Source organism: Salmo salar, chromosome ssa01, assembly GCF_905237065.1.
Source record: "Salmo salar chromosome ssa01, Ssal_v3.1, whole genome shotgun sequence".
NCBI classification, from domain to species: Eukaryota; Metazoa; Chordata; class Actinopteri; order Salmoniformes; family Salmonidae; genus Salmo; species Salmo salar.
Genome location: NC_059442.1, coordinates 23,040,221 through 23,060,428, shown reverse-complemented (window position 1 = coordinate 23,060,428; position 20,208 = coordinate 23,040,221). Strand labels below are relative to the sequence as shown.

The following is a 20,208-nucleotide window of genomic DNA, read 5'->3' as shown; positions in this document are numbered from 1 at the left end:
TCAATTTCAATTTAAAGGGCTTTATTGGCTTTGCCAAAGCAAGTGAAGTAGAGAATAAACAAAAGTGAAATAAACAATACAAAATGAACTGTAAACATCACACTCATAAAGTTCCAAAAGAATAAAGACATTTCAAATGTCATATGATGTCGATATACATTGTTGTAACTATGTGCAAATAGTTAAAGTACTAAATGGAAAATAAATAAAAATAAATATGGGTTGTTCTTCACTTGTTGCTGTTTTCTTGTGGCAAAAGCTCACAAATCTTGCTGCTGTGATTGCACACTGTGGTATTTCACCCAATAGATATGGGAGTTCATCGACAAGGCAAGAAGAGCCTTCGATGCCATCAAAAGGAACATCAAATTCGACATACCAATTAGGATCTGGCTAGGAATACTTAAATCAGTTGTAGAACCCATGGTCTTTATGGTTGTGAGGTGAGGTCCAGCTCTTTACTGGATTTTTATAATTAGTGGGTATCGGCCTTAATCTGCTCTCTATGCATTATGTGGTGTTCCACATCGTACACTGAGGATATGTTTGCAGAATTCTGCATGCAGAGTCTCAATTTGGTGTTTGTCCCATTTAGTGAATTCTTGGTTGGTGAGCGGACCCCAGACCTCACAACCATAAAGACCATGGGTTCTACAACTGATTCAAGTATTCCTAGCCAGATCCTAATTGGTATGTCGAATTTGATGTTCCTTTTGATGGTATCGAAGGCCCTTCTTGCCTTTGTCGATCAGATCGTTCACAGCCTTGTGGAAGTCTCTCTCTCTCTATTTCTCTCACACACACAAATGCGTGCACGCACGCACGCACGCACGCACGCACACACACACACACACACACACACACACACACACACACACACACACACACACACACACACACACACACACACACACACACACACACACACACACACACACACACACACACACACACACACACACACACACACACACACACACACCACAATACATTTATAAGCTTGTTGATGCTCTCCCCAATGGGTACACACTGATAGAATCAATGTTGTTTCCACGTCATTTCCATGAAATTACATTGAACCAATGTGGAAATTAAATTGACATCTGTGTCCAGTGGGTCTTCGCTAATGAAACACGAACCCTCAAGGCAGAACAATGCCTCTTTGTTTGTAGGCCTAAAACAATTTCTTTAACAAATAAGAATAAAAAACATGTTTCAAAATTGCACATTACAACTGATATTAAATAACACTTTTTCCCGTCTATTCCCCAAATGCAAACAGATTCGCTGACGGACACGAAGCGTTGCCAGACCCAGCAATGTCCCACTGCCCCACTAGAGAGTGTGGCTCTGAGACAAGGGGAGAGAGAGGGATGATACAACCGAAAGGATTTCATCATAAAATCTACATTTAGATGTTATATTATTGAAGATGTGTGTTTCAGTGTGTCATCTGTAAGGTCCTTATGGTCTGTGCAGTTGACAGATATAAAGGACTGGAGGCATCCCCACATGAATGCCTATATGAAATAAAACACTGAGTGGCATTCTTTTATATGTTGTGCCATTTTTGAAACCCTTGCGGCAGTCCTGCCTTGCCAAGGAACACTGGCACATGAAGCAAGGCAGACACTGTGACGCAGGCAGACACTGTGATGGAGGCAGACACTGTGACGGAGGCAGACACTGTGACGGAGGCAGACACTGTGATGGAGAAGAGAAGAGGGAGAAAAGAAGAGCTGAGTATTTGGGGGGTACAATTTCCTCACACCTCATTGAATTGCATTCTCTAAAACTGGGGAAACATGAACTGAGGGGAAATATTTGAGAAAGGTAAACAAAATACTTTTGGAACAAGCACAGATAAACAGAAATAAAAATCCAACAATCCAGGAGGCCCAAACAAAGCGTGGCACTAAATACAAAAGGGAACATTATTATTCAACTCAGAGAAGAACAACACATTTTTAAAATGTATTTAACGAGGCAAGTCAGTTAAGAACAAATTCTTATTTACAATGACGGCCTAGGAACAGTGGGTTAACTGCCTTGTTCAGGGGCAGAACGACAGATTTTTACCTTCTCAGCTCAGGCATTCGATCCAGCAACCTTTCAGTTACTGGCCCAACGCTCTAACCACTAGGCTACCTGCCGCCCCATGAACCACAGGCTTTCACAGATTAACAGCTGGATCAACTTTCTCGAGCTTTGGACTGAGTCAGGGGATTTGACTCTACAGAAACAACCCTTCTGCCGTTTGGTGCTGGATATACTTTGGTGTCTCCTCTCTCTGTAAGTTTCTAATAAGAAATTGCTCTGTCTGTGGTTGACTCAGAGAGCATTTGTGTGTGTGTGTGTGTGTGTGTGTGTGTGTGTGTGTGTGTGTGTGTGTGTGTGTGTGTGTGTGTGTGTGTGTGTGTGTGTGTGTCTGCGTGTGTGTGTGTGTGTGTGTGTGTGTGTGTGTGTGTGTGTTTGCTGTGGGATGCATGTGCTATGGCCTGGGCTGGGGTGTGGTTGTGTGTGTCTGTGTGAGTGTGTGTGTTAGTCCGATCCTTGGGGTGCTCCTCCAGCACCGTAGCTGGCTGCGTCTAGAGGAGAACCAGGAGAGGACGTAGGGGGAGGTGCCGTGGGAGGGGAGAACCAGAACTTAAGTGTATGAGTGAGGCACATGGTTCTGTGTGTGGCTCTGATGGACGTACCTACCCCAACCTGTGTCAGCTGAGAGAGGCAGCCAGTCGGAAAGGGACCACTCTGAGGCTCACTGGACAGGGACCATGCTACTCTGGTGACTATAATCAATTCTTATTATAGCATCAGTCAGGTAGAAGCTATTGGACCATAAATACAGTAGAGAGATTGTTGCTGTCACATGGTTTATAGGTTTATAACTTTGCGCTTAACTATAGATCATATTTTTAAATTCACTACATTATTACATTTCTGAAAAGCCATGTGGATATGTTGTGTCAAAACAGCCAGAATGTAAGCTCACATGTCTATATGCCGTTCCTCTCTCGCACAGCCCCTCGCATCTCCAGAGCCCCCAGAGACCTGTCCAACTACACTGGGAACGACATTGTGTTAGAGCCCCCAGAGACCTGTCCAACTACACTGGGAACGACATTGTGTTAGAGCCCCCAGAGACCTGTCCAACTACACTTGGGAACAACATTGTGTTAGAGCCCCCAGAGACCTGTCCAACTACACTTGGGAACGACATTGTGTTAGAGCCCCCAGAGACCTGTCCAACTACACTTGGGAACGACATTGTGTTAGAGCCCCCAGAGACCTGTCCAACTACACTTGGGAACGACATTGTGTTAGAGCACCCAGAGACCTGTCCAACTACACTTGGGAACGACATTGTGTTAGAGCACCCAGAGACCTGTCCAACTACACTTGGGAACGACATTGTGTTAGAGCACCCAGAGACCTGTCCAACTACACTTGGGAACGACATTGTGTTAGAGCACCCAGAGACCTGTCCAACTACACTTGGGAACGACATTGTGTTAGAGCCCCCAGAGACCTGTCCAACTACACTTGGGAACGACATTGTGTTAGAGCACCCAGAGACCTGTCCAACTACACTTGGGAACGACATTGTGTTAGAGCACCCAGAGACCTGTCCAACTACACTTGGGAACGACATTGTGTTAGAGCCCCCAGAGACCTGTCCAACTACACTTGGGAACGACATTGTGTTAGAGCACCCAGAGACCTGTCCAACTACACTTGGGAACGACATTGTGTTAGAGCCCCCAGAGACCTGTCCAACTACACTTGGGAACGACATTGTGTTAGAGCCCCCAGAGACCTGTCCAACTACACTTGGGAACGACATTGTGTTAGAGCCCCCAGAGACCTGTCCAACTACACTTGGGAACGACATTGTGTTAGAGCCCCCAGAGACCTGTCCAACTACACTTGGGAACAACATCTTGTTAGAGCCCCCAGAGACCTGTCCAACTACACTTGGGAACGACATTGTGTTAGAGCCCCCAGAGACCTGTCCAACTACACTTGGGAACAACATCTTGTTAGAGCCCCCAGAGACCTGTCCAACTACACTTGGGAACGACATTGTGTTAGAGCCCCCAAGCTGTCATCAAGGCAAACAGTGGCTATTTGAAGAATCTCAAATATAAAATATATTTGGATTTATTTTACACTTTTTTGGTTACTACATGATTCCATGTGTGTTATTTCAAAGTTTCGATGTCTTCACTATTATTCTACAATGTAGAAAATAGTCAAATTAAAGAAAAACCCTTGAATGAGTAGGTGTTCTAAAACTTTTGACCGGTAGTGTACACAGTCTCTACCTGGCTGCAGATACAGAATCTCCACCTCTCAGACACAGGGATCTACTTCTGCATCTCCCACAATGCACTGTGGGAGACATCTGCGTCCACCCGTCTCACAACGCTCAGACAGGGTGAGTCAGAGCTGCAGATACTAACCACTCAGTATGTAAGAAAGGATGTTTTTCCAGTCAAAAACTGACCTTTGACATTTTTTGATATGTCTCTCCATCAGAGCTGAGGGTTCTGAAAGGCAGTCTGGACGAAGAGGAGGATGAGGGGTATTACTATGATGATACTGAGGAAGGCAGCGATGACAGGCGGCCAGAGTCTGGAGACTACCTTGTGAGCTATGGGTCTATACAACAACAGCAGTGTTTAACTTACAGAAAAATGTAACAAACTGACCAAAGGAGGTGTTAGGAGGAGCATGTAGTCTAGAGCATGACATTTTTTAACAAAATGTTATCATACTTAGTAGAATACCACATATCAATAGACTAGTTTGTATTTTAGTGCATCATACTATGGAACAACGTATCATGGCACAAAGAGAATAAAACACTGTTGTTAACTTTTTGTATGTTTTTATGTCATTATTTGCAGCATGCCGTTGAGTTGCAACATTTTCAATTTGCTTGCACTCTGCATGTTGTTCCAAATCACAGCAGTAGAGGGTGCAATGCCCACTGGGAGTGTGTAAATACTTGCATGGTCCAAAAGCAATCACTGGTCCCTTCCCATAGAGAGAGTCTATCTGAAAGACTGAAATATGTGACCATCCAGAGGGACTGTCTGTGTGTGTGCGTGTGTGTGTGTGTGTGTGTGTGTGTGTGTGTGTATGTGTGTGTGTGTGTATGTGTGTGTGTGTGTGTGTGTGTGTGTGTGTGTGTGTGTGTGTGTGTGTGTGTGTGTGTGTGTGTGTGTGTGTGTGTGTGTCTCCCTACCCGAGTGCTTGTTAATCCTCTCCTCTCTTCAGCTCATCCACTGGTCCCTGCTGGATATAGAGGCTCCATATGAATGGCAGCCTGCATTAGCACTGAGAACCTTTCACAGCAGTCTGTGTTAGTCAATGCTGATTAGAGATTAGAAACCTGTGGGGAGACACAGTCTATCCAACCTTAACTCTCTCTCTCTCTCCATCTCTCCTTCCTTTCTCTCTCTCGTCCCCTCTATTTCTCACACATGTATTCCTTCCCTCTCTTTGTCTTCCCATTACCGCCTCCATTCTCCTAACCTTTATTGACACTCATCTCTGAAGGGACCAACCGGAACTAAAAGTTCCTTTCATTTGGCATGCTAATTGATGATGTCATGAGACGTTTCCTCATGGTGTGGAGGCTTCCCTTCCTCTGCTAATTACCTTGTACAAACTAGAATCTGATATGAGTCACAAATACAATTATTATGGGCTAACAAATACAGATTGAGATGCAGAGGATGAGTGACAGAATGAGAGCAAGAAAAAAAACAGAGAGAGAGCGAGAGAGAGAGAGAGCGAGAGAAAGAGAGAGAGAGAGAGAGAGAGAGAGAGAGAGAGAGAGAGAGAGAGTGAGCATTTCACAGTAAGGTCTACACCTGTTGTATTCGGTGCGCATGTGACAAATAACATTTTATTTGAAGATAGTTGTCAATTTACTGTAATTCATTCAAAGCAGGACAAAACTTACACACGCGCACACACACACACACACACACACACACACACACACACACACACACACACACACACACACACACACACACACACACACACACACACACACACACACACACACACACATACACTCTCCATTCCCTCAGATACGGTAATGTCATTACTGTGGTAATTATCCTCATTAGTGGCAGCAGCAGTAGAGAGCTCAGTGTGGCTAGTCCTTCAGACCCCACCCCAACCATCTCTCTCATTAGATCTCCCTTGACTGATGTACAATAATACTCATCTGTGCCATTTTACTTATAGTAATACACTCATAGAGCTACTTGGCCAGCAGAATTGTATATTATGGGATGAATATCTTTGAATTGAACTAATATATCTACACCCAACAACTGTAATGGTTTCGATGCCTTTAACCATCGGCCTGAATGCCCATTTGTTTAATGAGGCTTGGTGTGGAACAGGAGTGTCTGAGAGGAAACGGGTAGCAGAAGGGGATGTGGTGCAGTGGGTACAGTCATTACAGTTTGTTTTAATCGCTTTAATCAATGAAGAATCCTCTACAATCATTCATGCCAATTTTTTTTTCATTGTCTTTCCCTCGATCCTGACTAGTCTCCCAGTCCCTGTCGTTGAAAAACATCCCCACAGCATGATGCTGCCACCACCATGCTTCACCGTAGGGATGGTGCCAGTTTTCTTCCAGACGTGACGCTTGGTATTGAGATCAAAGAGTTCAATCTTGGTTTCATCAGACCAGAGAATCTTGTTTCTCATGGTCTGAGTCCTTTAGGTGCCTTTTGACAAATTCCAAGCGGGCTGTCATGTGCCTTTTACTGAGGAGTGTCTTCCATCTGGCCACTCTACCAAAAATACCTGATTGGTGGAGTGCTGCAGAGATTGTTGACCTTCTGAAAGGTTCTCCCATCTTCACAGAGAAACTCTGGAGCTCTGTCAGAGTAACCACTGGGTTCTTGGTCACCTCCCCGACCAAGGCCCTTTTCCCCCGACTGCTCAGTTTGACCGGGCGGCCAGCTCTAGGAAGAGTCTTGGTAGTTCCAAACTTCTTCCATTTAAGATTGATGGAGGCCACTGTGTTCTTGGGGACCTTCAACGCTGCAGAAATGTTTTCAATTCCTTTGACCTCATGGCATGGTTTTTGCTCTGACATTCACTGTCAACTGTGGGACCTTATATAGGCAGGTGTGTGCCTCTCCAAATCATCTCCAATAAATTGAATTTACCACAGGTGGACTTAGAAAAATCTCAAAGATGATCAATAGAAACAGGATGCACCTGAGCTCAATTTCGAGTCTCATAGCAAATGGTCTGAATACTTATGTAAATAAGGTATCTGTTTTTTTTTTTTAATTATACATTTGCTAAAAAGTCTAAAAACCTGTTTTTGCTTTGTCATTATGGGGTATTGTGTGTAGATTGATGAGGAAATGTTTTTATTTCATCAATTTTAGAATAAGGCTGTGACCTAACAAAATGTGGAAAAAGTCAAGGGGTCTGAATACTTTCCGAATGCACTGTATATCTTTGTTGATGAAGATGAATACTCGGCGCCGTGGGTGGAACCTCATTGGCCAATGGGCGATTGTCCAAGTGCCTGGACAAAGGTCAAGTGCCTGGACACATATCCATGCGCACAGCTATCTCTGAAGATGGTGTGGTAGTACGTAGGCCATTACTTGTATCCTACAAAGCTGCACACCTCATTGTGTTTCTCAATGAAATTGAGCAGGCCTATCAAGGGGAAGGATTAACTTATGTCATTGTGTGGTAGAATGTCAGGTTCCACAATGCAGAGGTGGTTCAGGCATGCTTACTGGCCCATCCCCAATTCGTGACCCTATACAGTACATGCCCCAAAACTCTCCTTCCTCAACCGTATTGAGGATTTTTTTCAGCATGGAGGTGGAAGGTGTATGATCACCATTCCCATGAGCATGCCACCCTTTCTATTGACAATGGATGAGGCATGCGACAACATCAATGCAGACCAATGTCAAGCTTGGATTCAGCATGCCAAAATATTTTTCCCGAGGTGCATGAACAATTCACTGAGATGTGGATGAGAAACGTTGATTAATGTGCACTGTCTCTGTAAAAATAAAATTAACTCAAACTCAATTTATGGCCAAATGCACAAGACAGGCTTGATGCAAATTAACGCTTGTGTCACGGCTGTCAGAAGGATCAGACCAACGCGCAGCATGGTTGTAGTTCCACATCTTTTTATTTATAGTGAAACGTTGCAATACACCAAATACTGAAATACACCAAATACTAGAAATACACCAAATACTAGAAATACAAAAAACAAACCGTGACGCAGAGAGGAAAACACACTACTCAAAATTAACAACCCACAAACCCAAAAGGAAAACCCCCCTACTTAAATATGATCTCCAATCAGAGGCAACGAGGACCAGCTGCTTCCAATTGGAGATCAACCCCCCAAAAAAACATAGAAATAGAACACCTAGAACACAAAACCTAGAAATAGAAAACAAGAAAACCAACCAAACACCCCCTGTCACGCCCTGACCCATCTACTATAGAAAATGACCTCTTACAAGGGTCAGGACGTGACAGCTTGCTAAACGTTATGTTTAATTTTCATTCATTTAATTTGTTGCATTTCATTTCTTCCATTTGATTACAGACAGTACCCCTATGTTTTTTTGCATGACTGATTGTTGAGGATGTCTTCATTGATCACACCTTTGACTACACATTTCTGTCAATTTTGTTGGGTAATGTAAGTGTATTGCCTAATGTGAAAACTGTGTAATCTACTGTAATTTACAGAACTGTAGCATATTAATTTCAGCACTTCTAAGGGCGATTTGAAACACCTATCTTGTATTGTTTGCTATTGGATTAACTAGTAGTTAAAACGACTCAATTAAAAAGATACTGTATCATTATGTTGTGATTTGGTGATTAAACCAATGTTCTCACTACATTTCACAATAAACTTATATTTTGAATCAATGGTTATGTGGTGAGAGATGTTTACAATCCAAATGAATGCACAATGACAGGTTTTTAATGAAAGACCGGCTCCGTTACAAGTGTGACCAGTTTGGAGTTTTGTACTAAGCGTTATGGAAATGTACCACATACTTGTGAAAATAGTTCCACAGCGATACAAAAAAAAAATGCAATCCAGTAACGGCTAATAACAGTAAAGCAAATACTTAAAATGCCAAATAACATTTGTAATTAATGTATTATAAACAAGAAATAAGAATACATGTAAAAAGCTATTTCTAAGGGTGTGTATACATTCTTACCTCCTAAAAAGTCAAAGCTGTGTGTGTGAGTGAGTGTGTGTGTAGTGTGTGTCTCCCTGCATGGGTGTATTTACAGAATCTGTGTGTCTGTTTGTCTGTGGATCAGCCATTTACAATCTCACAGATCCACATCAACTCTGTGCTGCATGCTAGGTCATTCCAGTTCTTCAACACAGACTCGGTATGGTAATAAAGGCTGACACAGTCCTCTCCATTCACAGCTCCATCATTAGGCTCTTTAGTAAACCAAAACCTACAAACCATACTGATGTTACATTTCAACTCATCCCAAATCATGTGTTAAAAATACTTTGACTGTGCCGAGTCTGGTCAAGCGATGGTTTAATAATACATTTCAAAAAGGATGTTATGAGAAAACGTTACTATCTCTTACGCTGTGGTCAGTGGTGTTCCGTCCACCCATTTCCAGGTCCCCTCAGAATCCTTGTCAGTCAGACCAATCCAGGGCTTGGTGTTCAGTTGACTGATAAACACCTTGGAAGAAAGAAAGCAACAGTTATGTCATGACACAACTTCACTTAATGCAGTGAAGTTTTGATGAGACCTGTAGCCTGAGGATCATTGGTTTGAATCTTGAAGGTCTGAACTGAAAACAGGCAATCTCTCTCTCTCTCTCTCTCTCTCTCTCTCTCTCTCTCTCTCTCTCTCTCTCTCTCTCTCTCTCTCTCTCTCTCTCTCACTCACTCACTCACTCACTCACTCACCTGTTCCCCGTCACTGTTTATGACTGCCAGGTCCGCTCCTCTTTTCAGACAGTCCCGTCTGCTGTCTTCCCAAGTTTTATACTCGTTGGAGATGTAGTACAAGCTGGAGTTAAACTTCCTCCATTCTTTCACACAGAGATCAGGAGAAAACATGAAAACATGAAAGTGCTTTCTACCAACTGGAGTGTGCATGCGCTATTAGCTGATCCAACACACACTAGTGTTCATTTTAGCACTCTTTTTTTAGATTTAGTGTAATCTTACTCATTTTGACTAAAATATAATTCAGTGTTAGTCACATTTTTGTCATTTGAATAATGATGTAGTCTAGTTATTATGAAAATGATGAAAACAGTGGACAATTTTAGTCAACTAGCTTAATTCCCTTTATTTTTAGTCATATTTTAGTCACATCACATTTTGATTGCTTCATTAGCCTATAGTAAACATAAATCACTGATTTCCATTTGCACAAACAAACAGTACATAGCCTTGTGCTACGAACATATTTTTCTGCATAACATTCTATCGCATGATTTTCTTCCCAACAGCCAAATTAGTTGTTATTCTAGATTCAAAATCACACCCCTTGACAGGTCTCTAACATTTTCCCCAGTGCCACCAACTTTTTCAGTTGGCGTCACTCAATAGAAAATATCTTTAGACCAGGGGTTCCCAAACTTTTTCACTCGAGGCCCCCCTTCCAGCATTGGGGAACATCCCGCGTTCTGCTTTAGACTGTGTAATAGACTACTGAGATGGTAGGCTATTCAATAAATATGTTGTTTCTAACATCTAACATGTCCAAGCAGGAATGCATGATTCAAGATATTTTGATGTACAACCTAATCCAGCGATTGTCATGAATTGTGAGTTGACAATAGGCTATTGTTGTTATATTTTACTGTTAAAATAGGGCTCCAGAATTTTCTGAATTTCATTGTTCAAGAGAGATTCATTTGTCTACATCTTTATGTGCAACAATATCATAGGCACATTTATTTTGGGGCTTATTCACCACATGAGGAAACAAAAACTCAAACACATTAGCTAACTAACACTAAATATAATACCCAATGCTAGTAGTCATGCATTAATATATCAAATATAAAACGTTGCAGTTGTAGCCATAGCCGCGGGAAGTAGGGGTGCTGAGGGTGCTACAGCACCCCCTGATAAATGGCCGATGCGCATTACGCGTGCTTGATATCTTAAAGCCACTTCAAATATCTTGGTTGTGAAATAGTTGCTTTTGGGCCTCCCAAGCAGTGCAGCAGTTGAAGGCACTGCATTGCTGTGCTTGAGGTGTCACTACAGACCCGGGTTCGATCCCAGGCTGTGCTGCAGCCGGCCGCGACCGGGAGCCCCATAAGGCGGCGCACAATTGGCCCAGCGTCGTCCAGGTTAGGGGAGGGTTTGGTCAGCCGGGATGTCCTTGTCCCATCGCGCTCTAGTGACTCCTTGTGGCGGGCCGGGCGCATGCTCGCTGACTTTGGTCGCCAGTTGTACAATGTTTCCTCCGACACATTGGTGCAGCTGGCTTCCGGGTTAAGCGAGCAGTGTGTCAAGAAGCAGTGCGGCTTGGCAGGATCGTGTTTCGGAGGATGCATGGCTCTCGACCGTCGCCTATCCTGAGTCCGTACGGGAGTTGCAACAATAGGACAGACTGTAACTACCAATTGGGGAGAAAAATGTGTAAAAAGTAAAATAAATATATACAGTTGAAGTCGGAAGTTTACATACACCTTAGCCAAATACATTTAAACTCAGTTTTTCACAATTCCTGACATTTAATCAGAGTAAAAATTAGCAAAGCTTTTAAATTGTTTAACTTGGGTCAAATGTTTCGGGTAGCCTTCCACAAGCTTCCCACAATAAGTTGGATGAATTTTGGCCCATTCCTCCTGACAGAGCTGGTGTAACTGAGTCAGGTTTGTAGGCCTCCTTGCTCGCGCATGCTTTTTCAGTTCTGCCCACAAATTTTCTATAGGATTGAGGTCAGGGCTTTGTGATGGCCACTCCAATACCGTGACTTTTGTCCTTAAGCCATTTTGCCACAACTTTGGAAGTATGCTTGGGGTCATTGTCCATTTGGAAGACCCATTTTCGACCAAGCTTTAACTTCCTGACTGATGTCTTGAGATGTTGCTTCAATATGTCCACGTAATTTTCCTCCCTCACGATGCCATCTATTTTGTGAAGTGCACCAGTCCCTCCTGCAACAAAGCACCCCCACAACATGATGCTGCCACCCCTGTGCTTCACGGTTGGGATGGTGTTCTTCGGCTTGCAAGCCTCCCCCCTTTTCCTCCAAACATAACGATGGTCATTATGGCCAAACAGTTCTATTTTTGTTTCATCAGACCAGAGGACATTTCTACAAAAAGTACAATCTTTATCCCCATGTGCAGTTGCAAACTATAGTCTAGCATTTTTATGGCGGTTTTGGAGCAGTGGCTTCTTCCTTGCTGAGCGGCCTTTCAGGTTATGTCGATATAGGACTCGTTTTACTGTGGATATAGATACTTTTGTACCTGTTTCCTCCAGCATCTTCACAAGGTCCTTTGCTGTTGTTCTGGGATTGATTTGCACTTTTCGCACCAAAGTACGTTTATCTCTAGGAGAAAGAAACGCGTCTCCTTCCTGAGCGGTATGACGGCTGCGTGGTCCCATGGTGTTTATACTTGCGTACTATTGTTTGTACAGATGAATGTGGTACTTTCAGGCATTTGGAAATTGCTCCCAAGGATGAAACAGACTTGTGGAGGTCTACAATTTCTTTTCTGAGGTCTTGGCTAATTTATTTTGATTTTCCCATGATGTCAAGCAAAGAGGCACTGAGTTTCAAGGTAGACCTTGAAATAGATCCACAGGTACACCTCCAATTGACTCAAATGATGTCAATTAGCCTATCAGAAGCTTCTAAAGCCATGACATCATTTTCTGGAATTTTCCAAGCTGTTTAAAGGCACAGTCAACTTAGTGTATGTAAACGTCTGACTCACTGGAATTGTGATACAGTGAATTATTGTCACGTCCTGACCAGTAAAAGGGGTTGTTTGTTAATGTAGTTTGGTCAGGGCGTGGCAGGGGGTGTTTGTTTAATGTGTTTCGTTTTTTTTTGGTTAATGTTCTATGTTAGTATATTTCTATGTTCGTTCTAGTCTTTCTATTTCTATGTTTAGTTTTTGGGTTGACCTTCAATTCGAGGCAAACGTTCCTCGTTGCCTCTAATTGAAGGTCCTATTTAGTAGGGGTGTTTTTTAAAGTTTTTTTGTGGGTAGTTGTTCCGTGTGTAGCTGTGTGCCTCACAGGACTGTTTTTTCGTCGTTGTTTTGTATTAAGTGTTTATTTTGGTTTTCTTCTAAATAAAGAAAATGGGTATACATGTTCCCGCTGCGTTTTGGTCCCATCCTTACGACGAACGTGACAGAACTACCCATCACCAATGGACCAAGCAGCGGGCCCAGGAGGAGCAAGGATCCTGGGCCAGGGAAAGAAGGGAGTGGAGGACATCATGGACATGGGAGGAGGTAATGGCAGGGGACAAGACCCTGCCATGGAAACAGGTGGAGACAGCGAGGGAGGAACGGCGACAGTATGAAGAGCGTGCCCAACGACGGAAGCACGAGAGGCACCCCCAATAATTATTTTGGGGGGGGCACACGGATAGTTTCGCTGGGCCAAGGGTGAGCCCTAAGTCAACTCCTCGTGCTTATTATGGGGAGCAGTGGATCAGAAGAGCGGCGGTCTATGCGGAAGTGCGCACAATCTCGCACATGCGCACGCACAGTCCGGTGCGCCAGCCCCACGCACTAGGCCTGTAGTGCGCCTGTCCAGTCCAGAGCTTCCGGAGACAGTTCCCCGTCTAGAGCTTCCGGCGACAGTTACCCGTCCAGAGCTTTCGACGACAGTTCCCCGTCTAGAGCTTCCGGCGACAGTTCCCCGTCTAGAGCTTCCGGAGACAGTTCCCCGTCTAGAGCTTCCAGCGACAGTTCTCCGTCCAGTGCTTCCGGCGATGTCCTACAGTCCGGAGCCTGCAAAGACGGCCCACAGTCTGGAACCGGCAGAGACGGCCCACAGTCCGGAACCGTCAGAGACGGCCCACAGTCCGGAGCCTACAGAGACGGCCCACAGTCCAGAGCCTGCAGATACGGCCCACAGTCCGGAGCCTGCAGAGACGGCCCACAGTCCGGAGCCTGCAGAGATGGCCCACAGTCCGGAGCCTGCAGAGACGGCCCACAGTCCGGAGCCTGCAGAGACGGCCCATAGTCCGGAGCCTGCAGAGACGGCCCACAGTCCGGAGCCTGCAGAGTCGCCCTACAGTCCAGAACCGGCACAGCCAGAGTCGCCCTACAGTCCGGAACCGGCGCAGCCAGAGTCGCCCTACAGTCCGGAACCGGCGCAGCCAGAGTCTCCCTCCAGTCCGGAGCTCCCAGAGTCGCCCTCCAGTCCGGAGCTCCCAGAGTCGCCCCGCACATCAGCCCGAGGTCTCCAGCGACGCGCATCGGCCCTAGGTCTCCAGTGAAGCGCATCAGCCCGAGGTCTCCAGTGACGCGCATCAGCCCGAGGTCTCCAGCAACGCGCATCAGCCCGAGGTCTCCAGCGACGTGCATCAGCCCGAGGTCTCCAGTGACGCACCTCAGCCCGAGGTCTCCAGCGACGCGCTTTAGGCCTGAGCCTTCAGCGGGGGTGGACAGGTTAGGTTGGGGACTAAGGCCAGAGCCTGAGCCACCTCCATAGTTGGAGGATTGGGGAGGGGGGGGGTGTAGCACAAGAACCGTCGGTGACGGTGGCCACCCTCCCTTCCCTCCCTTTAGTTTGGGATTATGTTTTTTGTTTTGGGGTTTATTTTTGTGTTTTTTGGTTTGAGGTGCATCCGGGGTCTGCACCTTTGGGGGGGGTACTGTCACGTCCTGACCAGTAAAAGGGGTTGTTTGTTATTGCAGTTTGGTCAGGGCATGGCAGGGGGTGTTTGTTTTATGTGTTTCTTTTTTTGTTGTTGTTAATGTTCTATGTTAGTATATTTCTATGTTCGTTCTAGTCTTTCTATTTCTATGTTTAGTTTTTGGGTTGACCTTCAATTGGAGGCAGCTGTTCCGCGTTGCCTCTAATTGAAGGTCCTATTTAGTAGGGGGGGGTTTTCATGGGTTTTTGTGGGTAGTTGTTCCTTGTGTAGCTGTGTGCCTCACAGGACAGTTTTTTTGTTGTTGTTTTGTATTAAGTGTTTATTTTGGTTTTCTTCTAAATAAAGAAGATGAGTATACACGTTCCTGCTGCGTTTTGGTCCCATCCTTACGACGAACATGACAATTATAAAAGAAATAATCTGTCAGTAAACAATTGTTGGAAAAATTCCTTGTGTCATGCACAAAGTAGATGTCCTAACCGACTTGCCAAAACTATAGTTTGTTAAGACATTTATGGAGTGGTTGAAAAATAATTTTAATGACTCCAACCTAAGTGTATGTAAACTTCCAACTTCAACTGTACATTAAAAAAAGATGTTACTATTGACATCTACACAAAATACCCCATAATGACAAAGATATGGATTTTTCTTTGCAACTCTGCCTAGAAGGCCAGCATCCTGGAGTCACCTCTTCACTGTTGACGTTGAGACTGGTGTTTTGCAGGTACATTTTAATGAAGCTGCCAGTTGAGGCCTTGTGAGGTGTCTGTTTCTCAAACTAGACACTCTAATGTACTTGTTCTTTTGCTCAGTTGTGCACTGGGGCCTCCAACTCCTCCTTCTATTCTGGTTAGGGCCAGTTTGCGCTGTTCTGTGATGGGAGTAGTACCCAGCATTGTACGAGATCTTCAGTTTCTTGGCAATTTCTCGCATGGAATAGCATTCATTTCTCTGAACAAGAATAGACTGACAAGTTTCAGAAGAACGTTCTTTAACACTGACACGCACACACTTGACACTTTATTACTCACCCAGCTCAGTGAACTTGTCTCTCTCATTAGTCAGGTTGTTGTAACTGATCTGTAGCTGTTTTTTCTCTTCAGTCAGGTTGTTATAACTGGTCTCTAACCATTTTATCTGTTCCTCCAAGAAGTTAGCTGGAATAAGACAGAGAAGCTGTGATTGAGTTTGCTGAAAGAAGCTGTGTGTTTCCTATTTCATCAGAGGACAGAACTTATGCTTATTATTTGAGAACTTCAGAAAGGTTACATTTCACATTACTGTCCTGCTTAATGAATCCGTATCTTTTAATGGCTTAATTTTGCTATAGAGTATATAATTCTAAAAGCGCACTATAAAGAGAATGGGCCTGAGTAACAGGAAGTTTATTTTGGGCATGTCAGTCAGACAGGAAGTGGAGAAAAATAGACACTAGCCTGAAGAAGTTAATGAATCTGTATATTTTCATGTCTTAATTTTGCTATCTAGCTATAGAGTATATAATTCTAAAAGCGCACTATAAACAGAAGTTATTAAACTCACAGTGGGCTAGACGCAAGGAGATGTTCAGAGTGACTTGCAGAACACACATCAGCCCAAAGCTGACACCAACCAGTATGTAGAGCATTTTACCTGCAGGACCTGAGGACCAACACACATTTAACCTGGATGCGCCCCAAACTGCACCCTATGTAGTGCACTACTTTTTACCAGGGCACATAGGGCTTGGATCAAAAGTAATGCACCACATAGGGGATATGGTGGCATTTGGGGACACAACCCCTGCATCAGTGAACATGTTTGGAGTGGAGTTACTGACTTCAAAAACTCATAGGTCCGGTTTCCCGGACCCAGATTATGCCTAGTATTTCACCTAAAAAACAAAGGATATTCTCCTTTTTAGTCCAGGACTTTTAATCTGTGTCTGGGAAACCAGCCCATGGTTTTTAGTCTTCATTTATTTTTTGACAATGAAAACAATATTGACTTCACAAATACAAGGAAAAGAAGAAAGAACAGTGATGTATTGGAAAATATTACAACCCACATCCATTTTACCATGCTAGGGAATCTGGACCTTCTATAGAAAGAAAGCTTTCAAATATTTCACCTTCCCATCTTAGCAGCCAACAAACACAACTGTGTAGGCTACAGTGCAATTGCTCTCTTACCCGATTTTTGGACTGCCTCTGTTTTTTTTGCTGTGTTTGTCTTCGTATTGACGTAGTTTGCCAAATCCTCAGAAAGGTTTGTTTCAACCTCAATGATTTCAGAATCCCCTGCACTGACAGACACGGCCATCTTTGGTATCTTGGTTTGTGTGTATCTGAATGTTACAGTGTGTTTCTCTACACTGAAATGTACCGCTCTGTGTGTGTGAGTTTTAACACATCTAAATGCAGGAAGCTGTCATATCAGACGCATGTAGGCTTAGCCTACATACAAAGGTTTAGGATTAGATTTACCATGAGATGAGGCTGAAATGAGTTGTGTGATATTTAACTTTAGAATTTGATTGTACAACGTATACTGACTGAACAGTGATAATTATTTTGTCCAACATCTACACACATTGAACCTTTACTTATTCTGAAGAAAGAAAAATCTAACACAAGAGGACACAGTTCTGCAATGGCAACATCTTGACAAGTCTTTGGTACAATTCGACAGACTTCTATTTGACATAAAGTGCTCTATTTTCGGCTGGTGTTAATCCAGCGCAATTGTCAAACGCATGCTAGTTTACAATCTCGAACTGTTAAAGCTGCAATATGTAACTTTTGGGTGACAGGACCAAATTCACATTGAAATGTGAGTTATAGATCTGTCATTCTCATTGAAAGCAAGCCTAAGAAGTGGTAGATCTGTTCTATGGCCGCTATTTTTATGTTTCCTGTTCTTAAGTTTTGTTTTTGCGTCTTTTACTTTCGGGTTTTGTACACCAGCTTCAAACAGCTGAAAATACAGTATTTTTGGTTATTGAACATATATTTCACAGCGGTGTAGATGGTACAATGATTCTTCTCTACACTATAGCTTGCTTATTTTGTCATATAAACGGAAATTAGGCAAAATACTAGAATTTTAGCAACCAGGTAAGGGCAGAGCATTTCTACATATTTCACCTTTAAAGCGGCACTCTTTTATTCTCAAACCTTAGCATCAGGATTGGTCATTTAGTTCTCTTTAATGAGCTCGCTTATGCTGAGGTGGAAGGGGTGGCAATATCTGAGGTTTGTTCTTAAAACATGTGCAAAAGTGCAAATTTCAGTAAGCACTAGAGCGGATATTTAAGACCAACCGAAAGCTGGTCTTATGGTTGGTTATGGCATGGATTTTGACAACGGAAGTGCAGCCTATCCAGCTGTGACCCACCTTTGGCAGCGATTACACCCTCAGGTGTATTTGGGGAGTTTCTCCCATTCTTCTCTGCAGATCCTCACAAGCTCTGTCAGGTTGGATGGGGAGCGTCGTTGCAAAGCTATTTTCAGGTCTCTCCAGAGATGTTCAATTGGGTTCAAGTCCGGGCTCTGGCTGGGCCACTCAAGGACATTCAGAGACTTGTCCCAAAGCCACTCCTGCGTTGCCTTGACTGTGTGCTTAGGGTTGTTGTCCTGTAGGAAGGTTAACCTTCACCCTAGTCTGAGGTCCTGAGTGCTCTGGAGCAGGTTTTCATCAAGGATCTCTCTGTACTTTGCTCCGTTCATCTTTGCCTCGATTCTGACTAGTCTCCCAGTCCCTGCCGCTGAAAAACATCCCTAGAGCATGATGCTGCTACCACCATGCTTCACCGTAGGGATGGTGCCAGGTTTCCTCCAGACGTGACGCTTGGCATTCAGGCCAAAGAGTTCAATCTTGGTTTCATCAGACAAGAGAATCTTGTTTCTCATGGTCTGAGAGTCCCTTAGGTGCCTTTTGGCAAACTCCAAGCGGGCTGTCATGTGCCTTTCACTGAGGAGTGTCTTCCGTCTGGCCACTCTACCATAAAGTCCTGATTGGTGGAGTGCTGCAGAGATGTTTGTCCTTCTGGAAGGTTCTCCCATCTCCACAGAGGAGCTCAGTTTGGCCGGGCGGCCAGCTCTAGGAAGAGTCTTGGTGGTTCCAAACTTCTTCCATTTAAGAATGATGGAGGCCCCTATGTTCTTGGGGACCTTCAGTGCTACAGAAATGTTTTGGTACCCTCCCCTGATCTGTGCCTCAACACAATCCTGTCGAGAACATCTATGGACAATTCCTTTGACTTCATGGCTTGGTTTTTGCTCTGACATGCACTGTCAACTGTGGGACCTTATATAGACAGGTGTGTGCCTTTCCAAATCATGTCCAATCAATTGAATCTACACAAGGTGGACTCCAATCAAGTTGTAGAAAAATCTCAAGGATGATCAACGGAAACAGGACGCACCTGAGCTCAATTTTGAGTCTCATAGCAAATGGTCTGAATACTTATGTAAATAAGGTATTTCTGTTTTCTATTTTTAATACATTAGCAACATTTTGAAAAAACAGTTTTTGCTTTGTCATTATGGGGTATTGTGTGTAGATTGATGAGAAAAAAAAACAATTTGATCAATTTTAGAATAAGGCTTTAATGTAACAAAATGTGGAAAAAGTCAAGGGGTCTGAATACTTTCCGAATGCACTGTACTTAGCATGTTAGCTAACCCTTCCCTTAACCCTTCCCTTAACCCTAACCTTAACTCCTAACCCCTAGCCTAGCTAACATTAGTATTAGCCACCTAGCTAACGTCAGCCACAACAAATCGGAATTCGTAACATATCATACATTTTAATATTGTACTAAGTTCAATTTGTAAGATATTGTACACATTGCAATTAGTAACATATCATAACAATTGTAATTCGTAACATATCATATGAATGGATGATGGACATCCTTAAATTAACACATACCATATGAAATGTAACATATCATACTAATTGGAATGTCCCGGATTTACATTTACTATGTTATATCTACCTCTGAGTCCAGGTTGCAATATTCCGTGCCCCCAGCTGAATTGGAGTTGATGGCAACGCAAAGACTGTCAATAACCTACAGAACTTGGGGCAAACGCTTGCAGGCAGTAGTGTGGTGCTCAAATCATGACGTCAGTGATCTTCAGGTCGGAAAGTTGGTTTCTGACTTGGAATTCCGAGTTGGATGACCATTCAAAGCGATTCTCCCAGTCTGAGCATGTATTTTTCCACGAGTTCCCAGTTGTCTTGAACGCACTGAAGTCTTTCTGACTTCCCAGTTGTTTTGAAAGTGGCATTACGCCATGGAATGCCTTGATTG

General features: G+C 43.7%; 1 protein-coding gene across 1 annotated transcript; it reads right to left on the bottom strand.

Annotated features, from left to right (window-relative positions):
- Positions 1–8,196: 8,196 nt before the first annotated feature.
- On the bottom strand, positions 8,197–16,536 carry LOC106583458 (C-type lectin domain family 4 member M-like). Its single transcript, XM_045694430.1, has 4 exons — positions 16,452–16,536; positions 15,941–16,066; positions 9,998–10,122; positions 8,197–9,767 (listed from the first exon to the last, which is right to left on the bottom strand). The coding sequence occupies exons 1-4, from the start codon at positions 16,534–16,536 to the stop codon at positions 9,663–9,665; spliced, it is 441 nt and encodes a 146-aa protein (XP_045550386.1). The 3' UTR covers positions 8,197–9,662.
- Between the last annotated feature and the right edge of the window lie 3,672 nt (positions 16,537–20,208).